General features: G+C 33.5%; 5 protein-coding genes across 5 annotated transcripts; 4 read left to right on the forward strand and 1 right to left on the reverse strand.

Annotated features, from left to right (window-relative positions):
- Positions 1 to 4,951: 4,951 nt before the first annotated feature.
- LOC108806747 (protein LIKE EARLY STARVATION, chloroplastic-like) lies at positions 4,952 to 7,271 on the reverse strand. Its single transcript, XM_018578933.2, has 4 exons — positions 6,582 to 7,271; positions 5,875 to 6,503; positions 5,604 to 5,794; positions 4,952 to 5,507 (listed from the first exon to the last, which is right to left on the reverse strand). Exons 1-4 carry the CDS (start codon positions 7,099 to 7,101, stop codon positions 5,114 to 5,116), a joined length of 1,734 nt encoding a protein of 577 aa, XP_018434435.1. The 5' UTR covers positions 7,102 to 7,271; the 3' UTR covers positions 4,952 to 5,113.
- Positions 7,272 to 14,372: 7,101 nt separating this feature from the next.
- On the forward strand, positions 14,373 to 15,822 carry LOC108809181 (guanine nucleotide-binding protein subunit gamma 2-like). The gene is made up of 4 exons (XM_018581317.2): positions 14,373 to 14,852; positions 15,301 to 15,353; positions 15,445 to 15,489; positions 15,585 to 15,822. The coding sequence occupies exons 1-4, from the start codon at positions 14,730 to 14,732 to the stop codon at positions 15,667 to 15,669; spliced, it is 306 nt and encodes a 101-aa protein (XP_018436819.1). The 5' UTR covers positions 14,373 to 14,729; the 3' UTR covers positions 15,670 to 15,822.
- A 1,154-nt stretch (positions 15,823 to 16,976) lies between these two features.
- Positions 16,977 to 19,554, forward strand: LOC108813501 (plastidial pyruvate kinase 1, chloroplastic-like). The gene is made up of 5 exons (XM_018586074.2): positions 16,977 to 17,712; positions 17,803 to 17,996; positions 18,280 to 18,401; positions 18,483 to 18,961; positions 19,065 to 19,554. The coding sequence occupies exons 1-5, from the start codon at positions 17,064 to 17,066 to the stop codon at positions 19,364 to 19,366; spliced, it is 1,746 nt and encodes a 581-aa protein (XP_018441576.2). The 5' UTR covers positions 16,977 to 17,063; the 3' UTR covers positions 19,367 to 19,554.
- A 487-nt stretch (positions 19,555 to 20,041) lies between these two features.
- LOC108810115 (DNA polymerase epsilon subunit B-like) lies at positions 20,042 to 21,968 on the forward strand. Its single transcript, XM_018582248.2, has 3 exons — positions 20,042 to 20,274; positions 20,367 to 20,686; positions 20,779 to 21,968. Exons 1-3 carry the CDS (start codon positions 20,115 to 20,117, stop codon positions 21,856 to 21,858), a joined length of 1,560 nt encoding a protein of 519 aa, XP_018437750.1. The 5' UTR covers positions 20,042 to 20,114; the 3' UTR covers positions 21,859 to 21,968.
- Positions 21,969 to 22,273: 305 nt separating this feature from the next.
- On the forward strand, positions 22,274 to 23,131 carry LOC108807740 (uncharacterized). The gene has a single exon (XM_018579987.1). The coding sequence runs from the start codon at positions 22,274 to 22,276 to the stop codon at positions 23,129 to 23,131; it is 858 nt and encodes a 285-aa protein (XP_018435489.1).
- Positions 23,132 to 24,055: the final 924 nt, after the last annotated feature.

Genomic DNA, 24,055 nt, shown 5'->3' on the forward strand with positions numbered 1-24,055 from the left:
TTTATAGGGCTATATGGTTTTTCGGAGTTTTTTTTTGGATTTTTCGAAAAATAGTTTGTCATTGTTATTTCTACCGTTTTAATACATATGAACTTTATAAAAAAGTTTAGTTTTCACTTTGAAAAAGATGATGTAGTGATTTTCAATTTTTTTTACCATTTTGATTACAAAAATAATAATATTTTAAATAAAATACAAAATTTCGGGTTTTGGGGGCGGTTGTAGTCCAGACGGATTTAGACCTAATATATCTAGAGTCCAAATGGACTTAATTCGAAAAGTCCAATTTTTTTTCAGATTTATAAAACTAAACTTAAATCCTGTAATTTTTAGGACCAGGTGGATTCGGGCTGTGGGTTTCGACCTCATTGACATGTCTAGGTGTTGCAGAGTTCGTGTGGACATTGCAATTCATTATATTAAAGTATACGTAAGTGTAGATAAAGACCGTTACTTTTATTTTTAATCTAAAGATCAGAGTCAGCAACAGCCAATCCTACACCATGGTGAATAGACTTTGGAGAGTGACACCGACTTCTTTGAGTGCATGCTTAAACTTGTTGGCTAAGCTGAGTTGACCTTGTCCGAAATCATCATAAGTTTCATAATTAATTAGCCATTGTAAAAAATGACTGATAATATAAAGTCTGAAGATAGTCTTGGACGAAATTGAACACCCAACAACAATTATATTGTAATTCGGTGATATTTCTACAGAAATAAACAAACTTATCTATACACATTAAAATTATATATATCAAAATTGCCTCGAATCCAACTAAATCCAAGTTATGGACTGTATATAAATGTTTCTTTTTTTAATTTCTAGTCAAATTATTTCATGAGAAAAATTCAAACTACACAAGGGTTGATTACCAACCCCTATATTCAACAAAATCGTGTCCTTCATTACAACATGCTGACTTGAATGTTGATATTTGAACGTATCAAATGGAGGAAACTGAAAACAAATATACAGTCATTTAAAATGATCAAGTTCTTTTCTGATTATATCGTCTTAATAGCAACTTACTGGTTAACTAATACTAGAGTTTAATCTGCACATCCGTGCGGATATATTTTTCATTCTATAAATGTTTAGTTTTGATATATGATTTATATCTTAGTGTTATGTATTGAATAACTTTTTAATATTATTTTTTAGTTTTCTTATTACTTTATTAATATGAAGATTTTTTATACATTTTACGTTTTTATTAATTGTTATTACATTTTCAAGTTTTCATAATTTGAAATAATAAAATAAAAATCATTCTTCAGTATATGACTTTTGAAAATATACAGCTGTAGAAATAAAATGGTAATAACTTTATTTGTATAAACTATGACATGGTTAAAAAATTTGAACTCATTTTAAGCCTAGATAATTATTTATTTAAAAGAAAGTATTAAAAAAACAAATAGGTTAATTTACCAATTTAATATAATTTTATCATGTTTAATTTATATAATAATTTTATTGTAATATAATATAGACTATAACTATAATTTTATAAAATATAAATATTTTTTCATTCTTTTTGTTTTATAATGAAATTTAATTAATATAAATTTATACTAATATTATATTACTTAAATACGAAATTAATTAATGCATTATTTAATAAAAGATATTTAAAAAGTTTAGTAAGATTTTGTTAGATGTTTTATCAACAGATTTTATTATAACTAAAAATAAAATTCAAATTTACAAATAAAATTAATTTATTATTAATATCTTTGTTGATTATTATGTCATACTATGTTATTAATGAAATGGACCTAGTAAAACTATTTAATGGTTAGATAAAAATGATATTTCTTTTTTAACAGAGAAGATACACAATAGTTTATTTATCACGAATTGCAAAATAGTTTAAACAGTTAATTACATGGTCTTGATAGATTTTTTTTGTGACATATGTCTTGATAGAATTCGTAAACATAATATATAATAAAGTGCCAAATATGGTATAAATGGCACAAGCTTACGTGTAGTTTTTGGATGCGTTTTAATTTTGTAAAGTCAAAAGTAGTTCTATAATGCTAACCTCATTAAAAGCTGTGGTGACCCATTTATATTTGACCTTTTGGTTCAGCCAAATTAATATTAATGAAGATGTTGAATGACATCTTATAGTGTCCGTATATATGAAGGTACACTGTAAACAAATACTAGTAGTTTTTTTGTCTTGGCAACGCATTTTCATCATGTGATGCGAAATGATAATCAGTTTATAGTAGCTGTCATTTGAATTAGGAGTGGAATTTGAATTTATATTATATCCAACCAAAGAGACTTTAAAAGAGGAAAGTTTCTTTTTATTGCCATTTAAACCTTATTATGACCACGCATCCAAATTTACGTTTTTCCTATCTGTTTTTGTTCCAACCAAATATGATTTCTAAGACATCTCCAATAACTATTCTTAGCCATGGGCATTGAGTGTTTCAGATCATGTTTAGTTAGGACCTCCACTCGGATAAATGAATTATATGTATGATAGATACAGGCCCGGCTTACTTTTTAGACCTTGTGCAAGTTCTAACTCTTCAAGAGCAATAAAAATACTTTGCAAAATAAAGCCCTGATTTTGCAAAATTGGACCCTAAAGAGCAACAGTTCTCACCCTTAGTATCTTATGAATTCCAACACAAAATAAAATGTATCTCAAATGTTTAGATACCTTATCAAAAATGTCTCAAAATATCTCATTTAAGATATTTTTGATGGAATATCTAAATATTTAAAATATTCATTTAAATTTATTCTGTGTTGGAATCCGTGAGATACCAAAGGTGGAAACCCATCAATAATGTTGTTCTAACTAAATTTTTCATATTTTCAGTGGATCCTGTGCAAATGTGCCTTGGCAAGAGTCGGCACTGAATATGTACTTAGGAGATTTTGGTTTGGATATAATATCGGTTTAGAGTACTTGTTTAATACATGAATCAAATTTACACATATATATACACACACAAAGTGAAGTTGGGCATTTTATTTGTTAATTTTAATTCGATTCGTTATTCGTTTCGATTTGATTCGAAAATCCGGATATTCATAAGTTTTCGAAGTAAATTAAATATTAGAAATCAATATCCGTTAACAACAAAACAAAACACAAATACTAAAAATTTCAGAGTCTCATATCTGATCCACTCTGACTTTTATAAAATATGTATGTATAATTGAATATAGAAGTTTATATTTATAGTTTTGTATAACTATTATTTTAACATATAACTTTCTCAGTTTTATTTATAAAATTACTTATAGAACTATTAAATTAAGAAATGAACATAATCTCTTTATAAAAACTATAATACTTTTAAAATTTTATGTTTATAAGAACATTTAATTAAATTTTAAATATTTATGAAACATAGAATCTCACTAATGTTTATTTCTATTTTATATTATGTTAAATATTATTTTGAAGATAAATTTGTATAGGTTTTTACTAAATTTATTTGTATTGAACAAAGTGGATGATATATCCATAAATATCCGTTAATATTCAAAAATATCTATAAATTTTTCGGATATCCAGAAAATCGAATATCCGTATTTTGTCGAAGCAAAACAAATAAAAAAACTGGATATCCCTAAAATACGAAGTATATCTCAAATGCTGAAAGATTGAAAATTATGATAGTATTCGATCCGCGTCCAACCCTAGTTAACATGTCAGTTGAAGTGTTCTCGTGGTTACACATTTGCCCATTCGCTAATTCAAATTGGATTTGAGTCACTAAAATGTCAATTTTATAAGTATTCTGATATTAATATATTATAGATATTTACAATATAAAAGAATAGATATAAATTAAAGTGATCCAGTGGTAACATATTTTTCTTATCCAATCTGGGTTTGGCAGATATGATGACTTTTTTTTAATATTCTGAGTTTGAGATATTTATTTTGGTTTAATGAAAATTTGAGTTTGAGTTTAAAACCCCTCATTTTCGCTTAAAATGAATTTGAATTTTGTTCCAATGGTTCCTTTTTTTCCAAAAGAAATTCAAATATATTATTTTATTAATTATTATTAAATTCTGATAATAATTTATTTAAAACTTACAAATTTTACCTAACACTAACTTAATTTAAATAAATTTTAATATATACGTAAGATTATTTTTAATAGAATAGTCAGTGATGTATATGAATGTATAATTGTGTTAATAAAAGTATTAATAATTTATTAAAGTAGAAAACACATATATTTAATATTTTAGATATAAACAAAATTATGTATAAGTGTAATGAATAAAAAAGTTGAACGCTAAAATGAGGTTATGAATAGTATTTCTTCAAATTTGATGTTACGAATTTCTATTTCTCAATCATATGTTACGATCAAAACAATTGGTTATATTATATTAATTTGTATCAATTTTGTTGTTGAATTTTGTTTTTATTTTGAGATATTATTTCCATTAATCTACTGAAATTGTAAAATCAAACTCTCCAAATTTTGATATAATATTTTAAATAATTCTTTGGGACTGACTAAAAATATATATTTTATTATTTCGAATAATTTTGAAAACCATAAAAATATAGTTTGTAAACCGATTCGACTAGGACTTTGATAACCAAGGAACACTCTGCAATTGCATCCATAAAAATGAAGTACACAGTTTGTAAGGATTAAGAGTGTGAAAAGCATAACCATACAATACTTCCTTTTTTTTCTATAAGCTTTACAAACCAGTTTACCAACTAATTTGTATTTTTCATTTCCTTTTGGTATCGCCCTTTACATAGAACTGTTGTTAACTAATTTGCATACTATGAATAGAAATGGAAAATATGGTAGAAGAAAAATCCTAAAAAAAAGAAGAAAAAGATAAAGAAACAGAGATTTTAACACTGCGTACCTTTAAAGTTTAAATAATCAAAATTTAAAAGAAAGACTTCAACCCAAAAAAAAATAGGAAAAAGACAAGTTAAATAATTTCCTTTATTTATACAACACTACATTTTTGACAAATATAACACTACCTTACCGCACAAACTTAGGGAACACCTATTAAACCCACGGCAACAAGTAAATCATCAGAGAGCAAGTAGTTCTCAGTGTACCAAACGATATATTAATATAATTATTGCTTTTCTCCATCATTTTCTATATCAGAAGGCTTCCGAACAGCTCGGAGCTGAACAGAGTTGTCAAAACAGTGGAAGAAACCAAAGTGAGGGAACCTCTCATACCAAGTCTCTTGTTGCACATGTGTGTCCCAGTGTTCTCCGCTACTGCTTTTCCCGTATTTGTGTACCCAACCCGAACCGTTATGTCCTTCACCCCAACTCCTGTTCCACCTGTCACCGTGCTTCCCTTCCCACCAAGTCTCTCCTTGCTTCACTCCCTGAGCGCTAGGGTTAAAGTTCTCGTCCCATTTGTCTCCCCATTTGTCCCAACCATCCCCTACCCACCTTTCTGCCCACTTGTCTGTGTACTTTGTGCTTCCTCCTTGCCCGTCATACTTCTCTCCCCACCTGATGATTCAAAACCAATCAAGACAAGATTTAGAAACATACGATTTTTTTTAGTCTTAAAGAGCTTGTACTATGTTGTTATTTGGAAAACAGTACCTCTCATGCCAGACATGAGCATGGCCAACATCAAGTGGTGTGTTACGGTCAAGGCTGCACCATTTGTGAGCCCATTTTTCTGATTTTCCAGTAGCATCATAATGCTCAAACCACTTCTCTTGCCATTCATCACCTTGTCCACTCTTTCCCCATTTATCTGCTGTTTTCTCCATATGCACAACACCATTCTCCTGTAATTGACAATTCAAAATAAAGTCTCCAAACTAATCTTACATTAGCTGCAATATAAGTAGAGCTGAGTTTCACTGACCTGCATCATCGCCTCTCTCCAGAACTCACGCCACACGTTTCCAGCGGCATCACGTCCAGATTTCTCAGAACCAAGTTCCTTAAACCCAAAGTCATCAGAAGCCTCCCAATACTTGTCCTGCCACTCAACAACACCATCAGCAGTAACACCACGTATCATAGTCCACCTGCAAACCACACCATCAGGGCGTTTCTCAACACCCGTTTGCTTCCACCACTTCAACCCCTCTTGGCTGACCCCAGAGGACGCAGAATCATCCAAACCGTCAAGAACACGAGCCGCTTCTTCCGCATTCGCCGAAGAATCGGCATCAAGGTCATGCTCCGCTGACGTGGGCTTTGTCTCCGTCTCTTTCTTAACCTCGATCAAAGACTCAAAAGGAGGGATAACAAAGCTATGTCTTTCGGTGGAGAGCATACTCTCGTAAGGTATGGAAAGAGAGTCAGCTGAAGGTTCTTTCTCCAATACAGTGGTTGAAAACTCTGCAGGCTTGACTGCAGCCTGCAGCAAGTCCACATTGGAACTCATTTCGCTATCTTGAGGAGGTGTCCAAGACCAAAAGTCAGGCCCTGGTGTCTCGGAACCAGAAGCTTCAGACCGAGGAACATACACTGTTCTGCTCCACATCCCTGATTTATTAAAAGAATGACTCAGATATTTATCAAGTGAAGTGTCTCTCCTACCGCATTAACAAGCAAGTGATGTACCTTTGGATTTAGCATTGTTCTGAGTCTCGGTTCCGTCACTCTTCTCTTCATCATCTTGAAAACCATTTTCGCCGTCGCCTGAACTGTTAGAGGCGAGAATCGCTTTGGCGGCCGAGATAGCCGCGGCGGCGCGATCAACGACCTGCATCCGCTGAATCCGATCCCTCTCCTCGACGGAAACTTCCAAGATCTTCTGGAATTCGTCGCTCTTCTTCTTGTTGTTTAGGTCTAAATCTCCTTGGTCTTTCTCGCCATCGGAAGCTACATTCTCGGCTATCTTCTCGAAGGCCTTCTCCTTCTTCTCGCGATCGACGGCGTTTTTCCACATATCGAGGTACGACTCGGGTCCGTCATTTGAAACCCTAAGCGTCCTCAATCCGGTTCGATTCCTCCGGTTCGGGAATAGCGCCGGGAAAATCGAGGAGGAGGAGGAGGAGTGACGGCGTGTTCCGTCGTCGAAGTGCGGGGCGCGAGATGCCGTTAAGGCGGCGCGGAGGGAGACTCCAAGACGCGAAGCCATTTTTGTTTTTCGAGGTTTCGAAATTAGCGGGTGATTATGATATGATATGAAAGTGAGCAGTAGAAGAAAGAGGAAAGCTTTATAAACAAACACTTTTTTTGAAGTTCACTTGTTTTGATAGAAACGATTGGGTCTGGTTTCACGTGTTTAGTAGAATATGAAAGTAAGCGATCTCTCTTTTTTGAAGTTCACTTTGTTTCGATAGAAACGATTGGTTCTGGTTTCACGTGATTTGAGTGGTAAAGTGGTAATTTTTACGTGTTTGGGAAGGGAAGTACTTCTCTGTAGCCGACCTCTTTTTTGGTGTGCGTGTGGCCGACCTCAGCGGCAACACGTGGCACTTAGGTAACCGTTAATCGAAATAGAAATGATACAACTTGGCTTCCTTACTGCAAATGCAAAGAGGGTTGTGTATTTTTGCTTTTTTTTTTTACGTTTCGCCCCAACTAAATTTCATTACATTCTTCCACCCCCTCGCTCTTTTCGGAATTTTACATTATTACCCCATAAACATAAAATGTTTGGGATTCACTTTGATTTTTGTAGTATTTCTGCTTCAAATCTTCAGTTGTGCTACAATCCCAAGTTATGGTAATACGACCGACCTTTCATTGAAAACCTTTAGTTCTCGTTGCTGCTGTTTACGACTCTACTTGAGGCCACAAGCTCATGCTGGCCTTGAATGTACTACACAGGGCTGGCTCATGGTTGTTTAGGACTCTTAGGCAGAAACTCTTTTTCGGACCCTTTAATTGTTAAAAATGCAAATTTAGTATGATTTTTTTTTAAAAAAATATTTATTTAGAATCTTCTGAATTTTAGATATAAAAACATGTAAAATAAAAAACTTTAGAAATACATGTATATTTTTGTTCTTAATTAAATTTTGTTTTCTTCAAAAGAAATATTTTTTAAAAAAATTAAACACCTAATACTGTACCATAGAATTCAGGGCAGTTGCACTACTCGCCCTTCCAGTTAAACCGGCACACTACATTCCCTTGTATGAATGTTTCTTTTTCTTTTTTATTCAATGGGTCATGTGTGCTACAGTTCCAAGTTATACTATAGGATTGAATGCGACCAATCCCAATAAAAATCTACTTTTCATTGCCTTTGATGATTTTTTAATTCATCTTTCCTTCCATTAGTTGTGGAAAGAAAACATTTGTTCCATTAAAATTCCTTACTTGATAGATAGATCATTCCTGAATTGTGATTCATATCATAAGATCTCTTTTAAGTAACCTTTTAACAAAAATCGTTGTTAGATGCCTTCCAAGGCTTCAAGGCACATGCATGTGTGCTCTTTTTTTTCCAAAGTTCGGTCCAAATCAAGCAACCTGCGAGAGGCAAAAAGAGGACAAAGCATTTTAGAAAAGTTTCGATATAAATAAATGTTTTTAAAACATCACAAATGCGATCAAACCACCCAAACAAAATAATATCAATTTTAAATAATTTAGATGCATCTAGTTTTTTTTTCTTTTGCTAGGAACATCTGGATATTTCCATGCCAATAGTATCAAAGTGTTACAAGTTTTAAACAAATCTAACATCTTGTATATGGCCTGTTCATTTACGTGTCTCGCAACATGTGATCTACGACTAAAATCATGTTTGTTTACATGTCGTGCGACCCGTGACTTGCAACCTGCGATTAAACATGAGACATGCGATTAAAATTATGTTCATTTACGTGTCGCGCGACTTGCGATCTGCGACTTATCGCACGACCAAAATTTCTTAATTTTAGTCACTGTTTTTCGAACGACTTCAATTGAAATTTGTGACTGATCGCACGATACCAAAACGAACAACGACCTGCAATTTACGACCAATCGCAGGTCGCATGTTATACGACAACAAGACGAACACCCTGTGACCGGTCGCATGTCGCACGTAACCATAACCATAAGCACTCAAGTGCGTTAGACATATCATAAGTGCGTTAGACATACCATGTAAAGACACATCTAGCTTGGACCCATAAAAAAATCTATTTTATTAAATAAGAAGTCATAATTTATTTCATTTGTGATATTTAAAATAGACTATTTTCTAGAAAGTCATTAGTCAAAATATATCTATCATTTAATTTTATATTATATATGTAAATAATTTAATCATAATATTTTTAATATATTTTCATTTTAGATATATATATTAAAAAATTTCCAACAAATTTTTGAATTTTTTTAACAATATCTCAGTGGTTAAAATTTGACATAAATTTTTTCACTAATTTCGTAACTAATACTAAAATATTTTATACATTAATATATACTCATCTATCATTTATAAAACGAAAAATAATAATCTATCAATTTTTATTTGTTTTATAATCATAATCTTTCAAACTAAAATAATTTTACACTGAACTTAATATGATAAAATTATATTAAATTTATATATTAATATATTTTATTTTCATAAATAAATAAACTCATGTTAAAATAATATAGTACTAGATTGTAATCCGTCTTTAATAGGACGGATATATTTTTTGTTTTACATTTTTCTTAGAAAATTATTTTTTATATTTGTGTTTTTAGTCATATTTGTATTTTTCTTTGTATAATATTTGTCTTAAATAAATAATAAGATATTTTAATAATCGTATTAAAATCGTTAGACAATACCTATATCAATAGGTCATGATCATATTTTAATAGAATAGATGTTAGTAAAACGGGTTTTCACATAATAAATTATATAATATATGTCTACAAATTAACATATCTTAAACCTACATACATGAAAATATATTATTTAAAATGATTAAACCTAAAAATTGCTAAAGGTAATCCATGTATATTTTGAATCCTTTAAATTTAGACCTACAAATTAATTTCTAAATATATGTGAAAGTTTGAAACAATATAATTACGACATGTAAATTATAAAACTAAAAAACTATTGTATTTTAAAAAAATTATATAAACATTTAAATAGATAATTAACATCGATATATACCACTAATTATATAAAACAATATCTATAATTATATATATAAACGAAATAAAAATATCCGTGTGGTTGCGCGGATCATAGTCTAGTAAATGTTTATAACGCATAAAAAATAATCATATATAGAGATGTTATATAGAGCTAAGATATTTAGGGTTGGTGCAGCCTATCTAAAAATTGAAAAAAAAAAATTGACTAAAAAAATTGAAAATTTTAACCCTGAGGTATTTGCTTCTGAAGTATTTTGAGACAGTTTAGAGTTGGATTAAAAAAAAGTAAAAGGTTTAGACAAGGTTGAATCCTATTTGATAAAATGTGTTATATTTCTTTTGGGATGAAAAATACGATCTCTTATGCACGTTTTTGTTTTCATTTTCTCAATTATTTAGCCGAAATCGTCTTCTTACATTAAAAGATGAAACCAATTTTTTTTGTTTTATCTTCTTTTCTGATCTCTTTACGGATCAGACTCAGTCTCAGAAGTTCCTTAGAGCAACTCCATCGGTAAATCTCTCCAATCTCGATTCCCTAGGTAGTTTTATATTATTTTAATTTTTTTTTTTCGTTTGACTTTTCTTTTTTCTAAAAAAAATAAAAATAAAATAATACCTGAACCTATCGCGGGCTGACATCTGTCGTAGGGCCCGCGGAACAGTTAAGGATCGAGTTCATCCCACTTAACTCCCAAGGCTCAGATTCACTAGAAAATACATATTGTATTTTTTTTTTTTTTGGGAAACGTGTGAGCCTCTCCCCCCCCTTTTTGGGAAACACAATCCTTCAATGGAGATGCTCTTATAATCTCCATTCCTTTTGCTTGACATCTATATTATTAAAAGAGAAGTACTCATATAAAATACCCCTTAGTTTTCACTTTTATTTACAATGGCGTGCCACTGATATTAAATAATATTTCCTATTTTAATACTGTCTTTTCCACTTCAATTAATATGTTTTCCAAATTAAATTTAAATTAAATACACTTCATTAACTTCTCCATTAAATCAATGTCAAATTAAAAAAATACATTTTTATTAGACAAACGATTCTGGAAATTATAATATCAACTCTTCATTTAAAAAATTTGAACGAAAAAGTATTAGCATATTTGAACCGAAACTAGATAATATCCAAACAGATTTACCATTTTGGTATCTAGAGAACCATAACCAAACTTCATCCGAACGAAATATTTTGGATATTCAAATGTATTTAAATCATATTTATATACTTCAATATGTTAGCTATTTTTCGAATTAATATCCAAGATATAAGCTATTTTAAGTTGGTTAAAATATTTGAAATATAAAAAATAATCAAAAGTAAATATTTTAAAGTAGATAAACAATAATCAAAACTCCAAAAATATTTAAAATATATATTTATTCTTCATCCAAATATTCAAGTTAAACCTATTTTAATTTTTAATTTAGGTACTTTGGCTTACATTACTCAAATTTACATATTATATTATTTTTATTTTTAGATTTAGAGAAATTTAAAGATATATAAATTTTGAAAATTCAAAAATAGTTTAAACGGGTTATCAAACCCGCAAAGATCTGAATCAAACCGGAACCAAAGTTTATAAATACCCGAATAGAGATAGAATCTTTAAACTCAAAAAACTCAAATCCAAATAGATTTTAACCGAATTCGAGTGGATATCCAAATATCCACCCCTAACTTAGTCAATATAAAACAATTAAATATTATAAATATATTATTTAGTATAAAAAAAAACTAAAACTGAAAATTAATACCCGTGCGGTCGCACGGGTCAAGATCTAGTTTGTTTATAAAACTCTCATCGAAAACTGTCTCCGAGGATTTTAAATCTTTAGAGTAAAATCTTTAAAGGGTGGGCTAAATGTTGAAGGTTGCAGCCCTTATTGGGTCACTCCAGAGGCAACGCTAAATTGAAAGAGAAAGAAGACGTGGGGGTAATCACGTGGCAGTCAGAGTTTGGGTTGGGTCCATCTATTTGGGTAAAAGACTGATTCAAGGTTTGTCATATGTATTGCATAAAAACTAAAGAAACAGCGTACATGGTCAAACTTTGACCAGAACTAGTCACACATACCCTACAGTTCACTTCTTCACCTACGCGCTTTTGGTACACGCGCGGTCAAACCAAAGCAGCCCATTGCTAAATGTAAGGAAATTGTATAAATCTAAAACAAGTAACAAGAAGAAAAACAGAGTTGAAGAAAAATAATTTAGGCAATAATAAAATCAATCGAATGTTAAAGATTTTACTCAATACGCAAAAAGTCGAAACAATTTTTTTTGTTTGTCACGAAAAAGTCCAAACAAATAGAAGTTTGAATTGGTGAAAAATTACCATAAAGAGTGGAAAAGTTATCAATGGGCCACAAACAGGGTCCATAAAGCACCGAATCAGCGCGTGAATATATGATATGAAATCTAACTTTTTCTGAGGAGAGAAGAAGATCTATTCTATTAATTCTGCAGTTTGCCATATTGATAAAAGTTGTGTCCATCTTTTTATTTTATATGTAATTATTTTGAGTCCTAAACTATATCTATAACTACTTTAATAACCGTTTGATATATTGTGCCTTAGTGGACTATGGAAAATAAAAGCCCGACTCCCCTTTAATAACCGTTATCTACGAATCATTTTTTTTACAAACTTTCCACATGATTTTTAATCATTGGTGCTCTTATTTCAACCATCTATATAAAACGTATGTTCACCATTGTGTTTCTGGTAACAGTTTTTAAGTGGATTTTAATATAAATAAATATATATATGAACTTATTTGTGTAATGGTTTTAAATAGATTATTTAATTAAAAATATTTTATAAATTTGATTTTCCTTAGAATCATTGAAAACCAAGTTAACCCATTTACATGTATACATATATTTAACAGAATATATTAAAAAGTAAAAAGTTGTTCAATTTTCGATGCAGGTTGTATTTGATATTGGTTTTTGGATATCATTTTAAGAACCGTTCAAGTATATAAGTCATGTCTAACAGAGCATGAGCCTTGATTTTCAGATCGCTTCTGAGTCGGGTTTTTAGGGTACAAATATTCTTGACTAATTATGTTAAATAATTTCTAAGAAAATATAATATGTTGCAAAATTTAGGAATAAAGTTTAAAAATTATTTTTAAAATGAATATGACACAAGTGTATAATTATGCAATTTGACAGATTTAATATAATTAACAAAAAATTACTAAATTAATATTAAACACAATATGATTACAAAAAATAACACAAATATAAAAATAAATACTATTAAAGTTGAAGTATGACCAACTGATATTAACTGATATTAGTTATGTCTAATTTAAAAAAATTTCATTGCTGTATATAACTGCTTATGTGTGTATATATAACGTTATTTGAAAGAAAAAAAATTGTTCACGGTTACAAACTGAAAGATACAATAACTAACAATTTTTATAACTGATTCTACGTCCTATTATTCCTACTTTTTGGTAAAATCTAAAAAAAATATACAACTATTTTATATACACACGCATATAAATAACAAAAATATTTTCATAACCACTAATATCCTATTTTTAAGCCATACGTACATAACAAATCCTATTTTCACAAAACCAAATCTATCAAACTAAATTCTGATAGTATTTCTTATTGAGATTATATTTACAAAATCGATTTGCAGGTGCAGGTTATGAGTATTTTATGCGGGATGAGTGTGGATTGGTGGATTTTGGATCGCGGCTACCCGTCGATCCTTAAAATATTTAAAAAAGTAAATATTTTTTAAATACAGAAGTTTGAAAATAATAATTTAAAATTTAAATAATTTATAAAAATTTTAATATAAATATATTTTTATAATTAAATTAAATAATGATTTTAAAAATATATATATAATGGATAACCACAAAATTAAGCGGAGTGGGTGCGGGTACAAAATTATTTGTTTGCGGATTGTACGGGTCATAATTTTTAACTAAAACAAAGTTGAAAATCCGCGGGTTGGCGGATCAACGGGGCGAATTTGACCCGCAACCCAGCCTTAACCGTAGGTATACTGCATTAATTTTTAAATTGCTATTATTTAATAAAATATATTTTGATTAAAATTTTACATAAATATGATTACAAAAAAAATACAAAATAATCAGGAAGGAAAAAAAAATCAAAAACTAAATTTAGAACAAAAAAAATACCCGCCCTTATAAGGGCGGGTCAAAATCTAGTAATCATATAAAATAGTAGTAACAGTATTTTACAAAAAAAAATACTATTAATTTTTTTTTTCTTTCCGTCGCCTTTCCTCTTTTTCAAAAATCTGATAACTTTATATTGTTAGCGTTTGGAGTTTGGACCCTTTCGATCATCGGAAAAGCTCTTTTCGAAGTCGCCCAACTACTAGTAGTTGCAAATTTTTTAATTTTTTTATAACCTTTTTTTGTCTCTTGAATTCCATCTAATCTGTGTAGTAGTATCTCTTTGTGGAATTCTCGAGATCTGATTGTTTCTCAAGCTTTTTGTAATTTGGGTCCAACCAGAAGTAGTAACAATGGTGGGTTCATGGTAAAATATTGACGCAGCCAATTTTGGAAAAAAAGAGTTGTCTTTCTTCTCTGTCCTTTTGGTTTTTGGGGGTTGAATTCGAGACAGTTGGTGGCTCCAATCTGATGATGGAAGTGGGTAGCTCGAATTCGTCGGGTCAGCTTTCCGGGCGGGTCGTTGATACAAGAGGCAAACACAGGATCCATGCCCAACTCAATATGCTCCAACAAGAAGCTCGCTTCTTAGAGGTATATCATGTATACTCACATCTCCTCTCTTAAATTAAAAAAAAAAATAGCCTTTTTGCCTGATTATCTGATATTTATCGTATTGGATCAATCTTTTTGTGCTCTTTCCAGTGGTCGTTTAATTGAAAGTTCGAAACTTTTTTAGTTTTTTTCTTCTGGAAAGCAATATGAATAGTGTTGATCTGATCAAGGGTCTCTCTGTTGGGATTCTAGTAGTGCCTCCTTCACTCTTTGTGCTTTAGAAATGAGCGATCTCACTGTAGTAAATGTAGTTCAGAGCAGTCTCCGAGTCCGAGAGAGCATCAGCTTGTAGGCTTGGTAATATCTTGATCATCTCGTGTCCTTGTAGCTGTTTGGATTCATTGTGAATTCGTATACTTGTCTGTGACTCTCTCTCTTAAAATGTTTACAAGGTGTATAATACTTGTTCCATATTTATTATATTCAGGAAGAGCTAGATCTCCTTGAAAAGATGGATAATGCCTCAGCTTCTTGCAAAGAGTAAGAACGAACTTCTGCATTGTCCAATATCCGGTTAAAGAACAATCTGGTTCCATAACTTTTGACTCATTTTTGTCGAATGGATGTGCAGGTTCTTGGACAGTGTTGACAGCAAACCTGATCCTCTTCTTCCCCAGTAATTTTTGCCTCTCTCCTTCATTTTGTCTCATTTCTGTAGACTACGAGATGATTTGTTCTGATTTGAAAGGGTCTTTCTTGTTCTACTTGCAGAACAACAGGGCCAGTGAATACAACATGGGATCAATGGTTCGAACGCCCTAAAGAAGTAAAAAGATGTGGCTGCTTCATTCTTTAATCTTCATTTCCTCCTACTCCTTCCTACGTTCTATTTTTTTTTTCTACAAGAGTTTGCGTTTTTTGTTTTTACATTCCCCGGCAGTTAAATTGATGTAATTGGCAAAATGAGAAATATTCACTTGTGCAGATAAAATCTATTGATATCGATCAATGCGTGTCTTGAATTTACAAAAAAAAAACGAACCACAGTGACAAAGTCCGAAACAAAGCAAGATTGTTATCATTTCTAAGAGTACTCTCTCTGATACGGTTCTAAGTGTTCCCTTGTTTAACTTGTTGCTTTACCTGTAACTTTCTGAGCTATTCAACCCAACAACTTGTTTGAATATGCCAATTATGGTTCTTGATGCAAAAAGATAATTCAACAACTTGTTTGAATATATGCCAATTATGGTTCTTGATGCAAAAAGGTAACGAAAACAACATTGTAGTATTCTTTTTTTTTTTTGAAACACTACATTGTAGTATTCAAGATTACAATCTTTCGTGAAAAACGGAGAAAAACGATTTCAGCATATTAGCTTTTGCCAGAACTACAAAATCATAGGCCTTAACATTTTGCCTTCTCTAGTTAAAAAGAATCAAAACTTTTCACTATCATCTCAGAGTTTTTTTCAGGCTTTGCCTTGTATCTCCTAATCTCCATCTTCTTGCTCGACCTAGTGTTTTTAAAACCGAACGACACAGGTATTGGACCAGGTTCAACCATAAATTGGTCATGTAGCCGAATTGGGTTTAATAACTGGTTTGATCATAAACCAATCAAATAGTCGGATATCAAAATTATTGAACTTAATAAAACTATTAAAATGATCAAAATCTAAAACCAACCATATAAACAAAAGTTAATTTATCTTTATAATATCTTATATTTGATATTTATATTTTAGTTATATATTTTATATTTACTAACTTTGCTTTTAAATTTCTATATCTAAAAAGTATTGAATCAGATTATTGAATTATGTTTGATCTAAACGAACCATATCGAACCACAATTCAAATAAATATCTGGTTCAGCTTTAGGTCTGGATTTAAAACTCGTTTATAAGACACAAAAATGGTAAAACATTCTTTTCTTGAAACCCAAAATTATAAATTTTTGATGTTTATAACATCAAGTAAGAAATTTTGTTTTGTTTTTGTTTTTGTTTCCTTACACCTTTGATTCTGAACTTTTCATCTGTAATTATATGGATCTCTTCGAAAAGAAACAAAAAGCGAAGAAGAACACAAGAAAAAACACTCAACATTAGTATATTCCGATTTTAACCCTGACTAACTCCGCTTATATCAAACTCAACACTCTTCACTTCGATATATCCGCCTGCCTCCTTCTTCTCCAACAACAGTCTCCCTCGATTTCTCCAATCTCACGGAGCTCTCTCTGCAATGTCTCACTCCATCCAACTCTCAACTCCTTCACGCACTCTCAACCTCCCTCACTCCCCTCTCCACCGCCCCCTCTCTTCCTTCTCCTTCCGCCAATTCCCTCTTCCCTCCACCCTCAAGTACACCTCACTCCGAGCTTCCTCCTCTCCCTCTCCCGACTCCTCCTCCTCCATCTCCACCTCCTCCCTTCTCCACTCTCCCAACGGCTCTCCCGCAGAGGAGAAACCCTCCTCCTCCTCCCCCATCGACGTCGACACAGTCACCGAATCCGAGCTCAAGGAGAACGGGTTCAGAAGCACGAGGAGAACCAAGCTGATCTGCACCATCGGACCCGCCACGTGCGGGTTCGACCAGCTCTCGGCTCTCGCCGAGGGAGGCATGAACGTCGCCAGGCTCAACATGTGCCACGGCACCCGCGACTGGCACCGCGACGTCATCCGCAGCGTCAGGAGGCTCAACGAGGAGAAAGGGTTCGCCGTCGCGATCATGATGGACACCGAAGGCAGCGAGATTCACATGGGAAATCTCGGCGGCGATGATGCCTCGGCTAAGGCGGAGGATGGTGAGGTTTGGACGTTTACCGTTAGAGCTTTTGATGCTTCTCGTCCTCAACGTACCATTAGTGTCAGTTACGATGGTTTCGCTGAAGGTATGTTGTTTTTTCTTTTTTTTTCTGTTGTGTAATGAAGTATCAAGTGGATGTGAATTATTGTTTTTTTTTTGTTTTTGTGATTTGTAGATGTGAGAGTTGGTGATGAGCTTCTTGTTGATGGTGGGATGGTTAGATTTGATGTGATTGAGAAGATTGGTCCTGATGTCAAGTGTCTGTGTACTGACCCTGGGTTGTTGCTTCCTCGAGCTAACTTGACTTTCTGGAGAGATGGGAGTCTTGTACGTGAGCGTAACGCTATGCTCCCTACCATTTCTTCCAAGGTCTCTTTTTTATCTTTTTCCCCCTTTTGAGTTTTTTTTATTCACCTTATGTGAAAGATGTACACTTTTAGGACCTAGATGTTTTTGTTTTGTCCTCTTTATTACTTTAAGAAAGAAAATATATGCACAAGCTATTCTCTGCTATACATGCATGTTAGCAAAACAGAAGGAATAGTTTTGTCGTCTTTATTATTATCATTCTAATATTGATTTACCTATATGTGATGTCATTTTGTACAATAGTTTATTGATGTTTATGATTCTTGTATTAAATATTTTTCAGGACTGGTTAGATATTGATTTTGGGATTGCTGAAGGTGTAGACTTCATTGCTGTATCCTTTGTCAAGTCTGCTGAAGTAATTAATCATCTTAAAAGTTATCTTGCTGCTCATTCCGGTGGAGAGTAAGTACATATGCTCATTCATTATTACCAACGCATCATCTTACTACATTTAATAGTTGGGCACTATTTTGATATATATAGGGACATAGGAGTGATTGCAAAGATCGAGAGCATCGATTCCCTGACAAACTTGGAAGAGATTATTCTGGCATCAGATGGAGCCATGGTCGCAAGAGGTGACCTGGGAGCTCAGATACCTCTCGAGCAAGTCCCAGCAGCTCAACAGAGAATCGTCAAAGTCTGCAGAGAGCTTAACAAACCCGTCATCGTCGCCTCGCAGCTACTCGAGTCAATGATCGAGTACCCAACTCCAACCAGAGCAGAGGTAGCCGACGTTTCCGAAGCAGTAAGACAGAGATCAGACGCGTTGATGCTCTCCGGAGAATCAGCTATGGGTCAGTTCCCGGACAAGGCTCTCACGGTTCTTAGGAGTGTCAGTCTAAGGATCGAAAGATGGTGGAGGGAAGAGAAACGCTACGAGGGTACACCACTTCAAGCCATAGGCTCTGCTTCTTCAGACAGAATCTCTGAAGAGATCTGCAACTCCGCTTCTAAAATGGGTAAACAAGTTTTTTTTTTTTTGGTAAACAAGTTTCATCTTCTTTCTACCACCTTTTCAAAAACCAAAGAGATTATCTCACTTTACAATCCAAAACTTGGCAGCTAACAATCTTGGAGTGGACGCGGTGTTCGTCTACACAAAGAACGGGCACATGGCGTCTCTAGTCTCACGGTGTCGCCCTGACTGCCCGATCTTTGCTTTCACGAACACAACGTCGGTGAGGAGACGGTTAAACCTGCAGTGGGGACTGATCCCGTTCCGTCTAAGCTTCTCAGAGGACATGGAAAGCAACTTGAACAAAACATTCTCTTTACTGAAATCGAGAGGTATGATCAAGTCTGGTGACCTCGTGATCGCTGTCTCTGACATGCTGCAATCCATCCAGGTCATGAACGTTCCCTAGATTTCACTCTCTTTCTTAACACACGCAGGCAGACATTCCCCAACGACTTTATAGTTTCCTACTTTTGTCATGGTTTGGTTTGATTTATCGTTTGACAGCTTTGTGTATTGTGTACTATGTTTATCTTTTTATTTTTGTTTTTCTGGTTTTAATAATATCAGTAATCTATTACTCCTATTTCATTTTAAGGGTTATTTTACACTTATGCATACAAATTAAGAAATCATTTGATTTTGCATATTTGTTACATAAAAATATTATTATCCATACACCTACTCATATATCAACCAATAAACTGAAGAATAAAATTAATAAGTTCTGCATTGAAATAATAAAACGACACTTATTTTGTAACAAAATATTTTTTCTATAATGACACTTGGTATGAAATGGAGAGGGTATAATATTCCATTTATTTGTTCATTATTAAGATGAACATCGGATATAACTTGAAAACTGAGTTGACAAAAAAAAAAACTTGAAAACTGCAAAAGAAAAGAAAAAGAAAAGAGACAGATTTTGTTGGCTTTCACCGATTAGGGGTTTAAGTAATTGGACCTGATGTGTTGTTTTCCTTTAGTCGAGTCTCTTTCAGTGTAAATGGGCCGTATGTACTCCTTCTGTGTAATGCCCATTTGGGCTTCTCTTATAAAAAGAGAGAGTTAGACAAAAAAAAAAAGGGTTTCAGCTCCCGCCCGACTTGAGAAGATCGAGAGAAAGAGAAGAGTGAGTGATTGATTCGAGAAAGATGAGTATGAGGAAGAAGATACAGAAGAAATTCAGAATCAGAGGTTACTACCTCAAGATGGACGCTCTCAACAGCATTCTCAGCTTCGCCGACCAATTCCCAGGCGACGAAGAAGGAGAAGCCATCGATCTTCTTCTCGACCACCTCCAGTTGGAAAATCGTATGCCCCCTCAGATCCCTACCTATTTTCTACTGATTCGATTCTCATATACTAATTTGGATTTTAACTTTTTTTTTTATTTTTTTTGGCAGTTAATTCTCGCGCAGTCGATGCGAAATCAGTTGAGGGAGTGATTAATCTCTTGTTAGGAGCTTATGAGGAACCTACTACCTCCAATGCTGCTTCTTCCTTGTCTGTCATCGACGCCTTTCTCGTCCCAAAGTATCGATACGATTCTGTTACGAGGCAGTTCATCGAGCATACCACTTGTCTTCCTGTTCACGGTGAGGCTTTCTCGAAAACAGAACTATACAGGGAACGATTCATGTTGCTGTTGCAGAGAGTTTCTCGTTCAGAGTTTTTTTCTAGGCCAGTTTTTGATCCCGACAAGTCTCAGTTTGACAACTGCGAGGTTGGTCTTTTCCTGTTTTTAAAAACGAAAATAATAATAAAAATAATGTGTTTGGTGTTCTTGTGTTTAAATTTCATTTTTTTTTTGAACAGATATCTCCAATCCAGTCTCTAGTTTTTCAAATGGGAAAGAGATGGGTGATGGGTGTGATATCACAGTTGGAAGATGGACATTTCTACTTGGAAGACCTTTCTGCTTCTGTTGAGATTGATTTGACCAAAGCAAAGATAACCCCTGGGTTTTTCACTGAGAATACTATAATTTTGGCAGAAGGTGAAATGATGCATGATGGTATCTTTCAGGTTATTGCGTGCGGATTTCCTCCTTTAGAGGGCAGCAGGGATAAAACACGAATAAAGACACATACTGGGTTTGGTAATGACATGCTAACTACGGTTAGACTTGGAGACACCAAAAAAATACAACAACCAGTGAATGAAACATTTGTCATATTGTCTGACATATGGCTGGATGACGAAGATGTTCTCAGGAAGCTGGACAAGGTTCTTGATGATTTTGAAAGTGTGGAGGAGATTGTGCCTTCCTTGTTTGTTTTCATGGGAAACTTTTTTTCTACCTCATCCAACTTATCCTTCGCTTCTTCTTCAAGCCTTAGGAAGCAGTTTGGTAAATTCGGGAGACTGATTGGGAACCATCCACGGCTAAAAGAAAGTAGTCGTTTTTTATTCATTCCAGGTCCTCATGATGCAGGTCCCTCTACAGCCTTGCCAAGATGCGGTTTACCAAACTATTTAACCCAAGAGCTTCGACATGTTATTCCCAATGCGATATTTCCAAGCAATCCGTGCAGAGTAAAGTTGTGCAACCAGGAGATTGTCTTCTTCCGGAAAGACCTTCTGTACCAGATGCGCCGTTCATGCTTAATAACCCCTTCTTCTGCTGATGACCCATTTCTGCACCTTGCCCACACAATAACTCACCAGAGCCACTTATGTCCTCTACCTCTCATGGTGCAACCTATCATTTGGAACTATGATCACTCTCTTCGACTATACCCATCTCCGGATACGATAGTATTAGGTGACTTGAGCAAGCAAAAGGTTGTCGAAGTTGGGGGAACAACGTGTTTCAATCCAGGCTCCTTTTCAATTGATAGCACCTTCGTAGCTTATCGACCTTCCACTCAAGAAGTCAAACTCTCTAAGCTTTAAAAGATGATGATCAAGGAAGACTGAAACCAAAAACATACTTCCTTGTACCCTCTTATATGCCACTGTTGTATTATTTTAACCAAATTGGTCATAATTTATTGATAGATTAATTTTAAGGGGGAAAAAAAATAACTCGAAAACTGCATATTTCCTTTTTTCATTTCTTATAATCTCATTCTTAAAAAAAAAATAAAATACTCCCACAAATCAATAGATAATCCGAAATTTTATTGAAACCCCAACGTAAAAGGGAAAAATATTCATAGTCATTACACACATAGGACTAGGTTATACTAGGAAAGTGCCCTAGCTACTAGTAGTATAAATACAGCATTGTTATCTGCTCTTCATTCATCACAAAACAAAAGAAAAAGCAGCTTATCCCAGAGTAGGAGGCAAGAAATCAACAACAAGCATGAGAGGTTTCAATAGACCACGAAAAAGTCAAGGGAGAGACTTGTTTTATCAAACTCCGAGTCCGACTAATTTTTCGGAAGAAGAGATACAACGAAACATCGAGTTCTTGAAGAAACTGCAAGAGGCAGATGATAAAACACTCTACCCTGGATACGAACGTATGATGCAGCGTTATCTATCTGGCTCTATAACCTACGTCCAACTCAGACGCGGACTGTTTGTCCTTCTCTGTAGAGACAGAGGTCTGGCCAAAGAGCTTCGTCAGCTTTTGTCGTATTTTGCTTCTCCTGTAAGAAACCACTACAAGAAAGAGGACCCGAAATATGAATTGGAACGCTCGGTTGCGTTCTTGCGCAAAGTCGAAGCGTTGGGAGAGAGTGTGTACAAGGCTTTTATGGATGCGTTAGGGTTTAGTGGTGACAAGGAGGTAATGATTGAACAGCTACGCGAGATTTTACGCGGTCACGAGTCTCTTAAAGAGGAGCTTGAAACGTTCTTGATCGATAACCGTTTACTCAACCGCAAACGCGACTGCGTGAACGACAGGCCGTCGTATTGGTTTAGACCTGAAGTTGAAAAGGGATCTTCCTCTGGTCCGGTTTTAAAATGGAAATACAACTCTGGAGGTTCGTATCGTCCTGAGGACTCAATGGAGAAGAGGAGTGAGGCTTGTCGCGACGAGAAAATGAACAGGTTCGAGGACATGTTATTGCATGACCTAGATTCGTTTATTGAGTTTGGGAAGGTATCGAAGGATGACTTGAGAAACAAGAGACATCGTGAGATGCCGCGGGTAGGATTGAGTGGACTCTTAGAATGGTTATGCAACGGTAAGAAGGTTCCACCAGGATTTTAAGACAGATCGGAAAGGTGTAGCGAAAGCTATTAGGCCTTCGTATACTGAAAGGGAGACGAGAAATGTCAAAGTAAATAGGGTTGCAGGAGTCTATCGTGAGAATAGGAAATAATGTGAAGTAGTGAAGATGGTTTTTATTTTATTAAATTACAAAAATTGTAGCTATATTATCTATATGAATATCATTTATGGTTTACAAAAAATATAATTTATAAAATTCTTGCAATTAAATCATTTTTTTACAACAAATGCTAAACTAAGTAACTAGACAGCCGATTCAGAAAGCCAAACAAAAAATATTGAATCGACATATAACATAATTAAATTAGAATTATTTTCATTTTATACAAGTTTATCCGTCATTGTATTATGTACCCTTGGAATATTTCTAATTTTGAAGTGAGGGAATAAAATCTTACGTTTTTTCTTAACTATAAACATCTAAAAATAAATAAAAACATCACAAATACATACTCACTAGATAGTAATTTGCACTTTGTGCAGAATTAGATTATTAGTTTCATTATTTCTCGGACAAGAGAACATTATATCAGTTCAATCTGGATATTGGTTCGGGTTCGAGTTGAATTTTCAGTTTTTAAAAATGTACTCTATGTATCCACATAATCCATATAAAACATGGTCAAGTGTGTCTAAAAACTATTTCATAAGAAAGAATGAGTTATCCACGTCACACGTTTATTGACCACATACATATATACTGAATGTTTTATTCCACATGACCGAAGTAGTATAAGATTTCAACTCCATACACAACTCTTAAATATTAACTATTACCTCAAATCATAAATACTAAACCCTAAACTCCAATCACTAAACCCAAACCCAATGTAACTATAACTAAGGTAGAAAAAGTTTAGAGTTAGTGGTTTTTTTGTTGGCTCACAACTTGTACCAACAGAG

This window comes from Raphanus sativus, chromosome 6 (assembly GCF_000801105.2).
Source record: "Raphanus sativus cultivar WK10039 chromosome 6, ASM80110v3, whole genome shotgun sequence".
In the NCBI taxonomy this organism is placed as follows: domain Eukaryota; kingdom Viridiplantae; phylum Streptophyta; class Magnoliopsida; order Brassicales; family Brassicaceae; genus Raphanus; species Raphanus sativus.

Coding starts and splice junctions, on each gene's coding strand:
- LOC108806747 (XM_018578933.2), bottom strand. CDS start 7,101: ATGGCTTCGCGTCTTGGAGTCTCCCTCCGCGCCGCCTTAACGGCATCT. Junction 6,504..6,581: donor GAACAATGCTAAATCCAAAG/GTACATCACTTG, acceptor TTAATAAATCAG/GGATGTGGAGCAGAACAGTG. Junction 5,795..5,874: donor GGAGAGAGGCGATGATGCAG/GTCAGTGAAACT, acceptor TGTCAATTACAG/GAGAATGGTGTTGTGCATAT.
- LOC108809181 (XM_018581317.2), top strand. CDS start 14,730: ATGATGGAAGTGGGTAGCTCGAATTCGTCGGGTCAGCTTTCCGGGCGG. Junction 14,853..15,300: donor AAGAAGCTCGCTTCTTAGAG/GTATATCATGTA, acceptor TATTATATTCAG/GAAGAGCTAGATCTCCTTGA. Junction 15,354..15,444: donor GCCTCAGCTTCTTGCAAAGA/GTAAGAACGAAC, acceptor ATGGATGTGCAG/GTTCTTGGACAGTGTTGACA.
- LOC108813501 (XM_018586074.2), top strand. CDS start 17,064: ATGTCTCACTCCATCCAACTCTCAACTCCTTCACGCACTCTCAACCTC. Junction 17,997..18,279: donor TCCCTACCATTTCTTCCAAG/GTCTCTTTTTTA, acceptor AATATTTTTCAG/GACTGGTTAGATATTGATTT. Junction 18,962..19,064: donor CAACTCCGCTTCTAAAATGG/GTAAACAAGTTT, acceptor AAAACTTGGCAG/CTAACAATCTTGGAGTGGAC.
- LOC108810115 (XM_018582248.2), top strand. CDS start 20,115: ATGAGTATGAGGAAGAAGATACAGAAGAAATTCAGAATCAGAGGTTAC. Junction 20,275..20,366: donor CCACCTCCAGTTGGAAAATC/GTATGCCCCCTC, acceptor TTTTTTTGGCAG/TTAATTCTCGCGCAGTCGAT. Junction 20,687..20,778: donor CTCAGTTTGACAACTGCGAG/GTTGGTCTTTTC, acceptor TTTTTTGAACAG/ATATCTCCAATCCAGTCTCT.
- LOC108807740 (XM_018579987.1), top strand. CDS start 22,274: ATGAGAGGTTTCAATAGACCACGAAAAAGTCAAGGGAGAGACTTGTTT.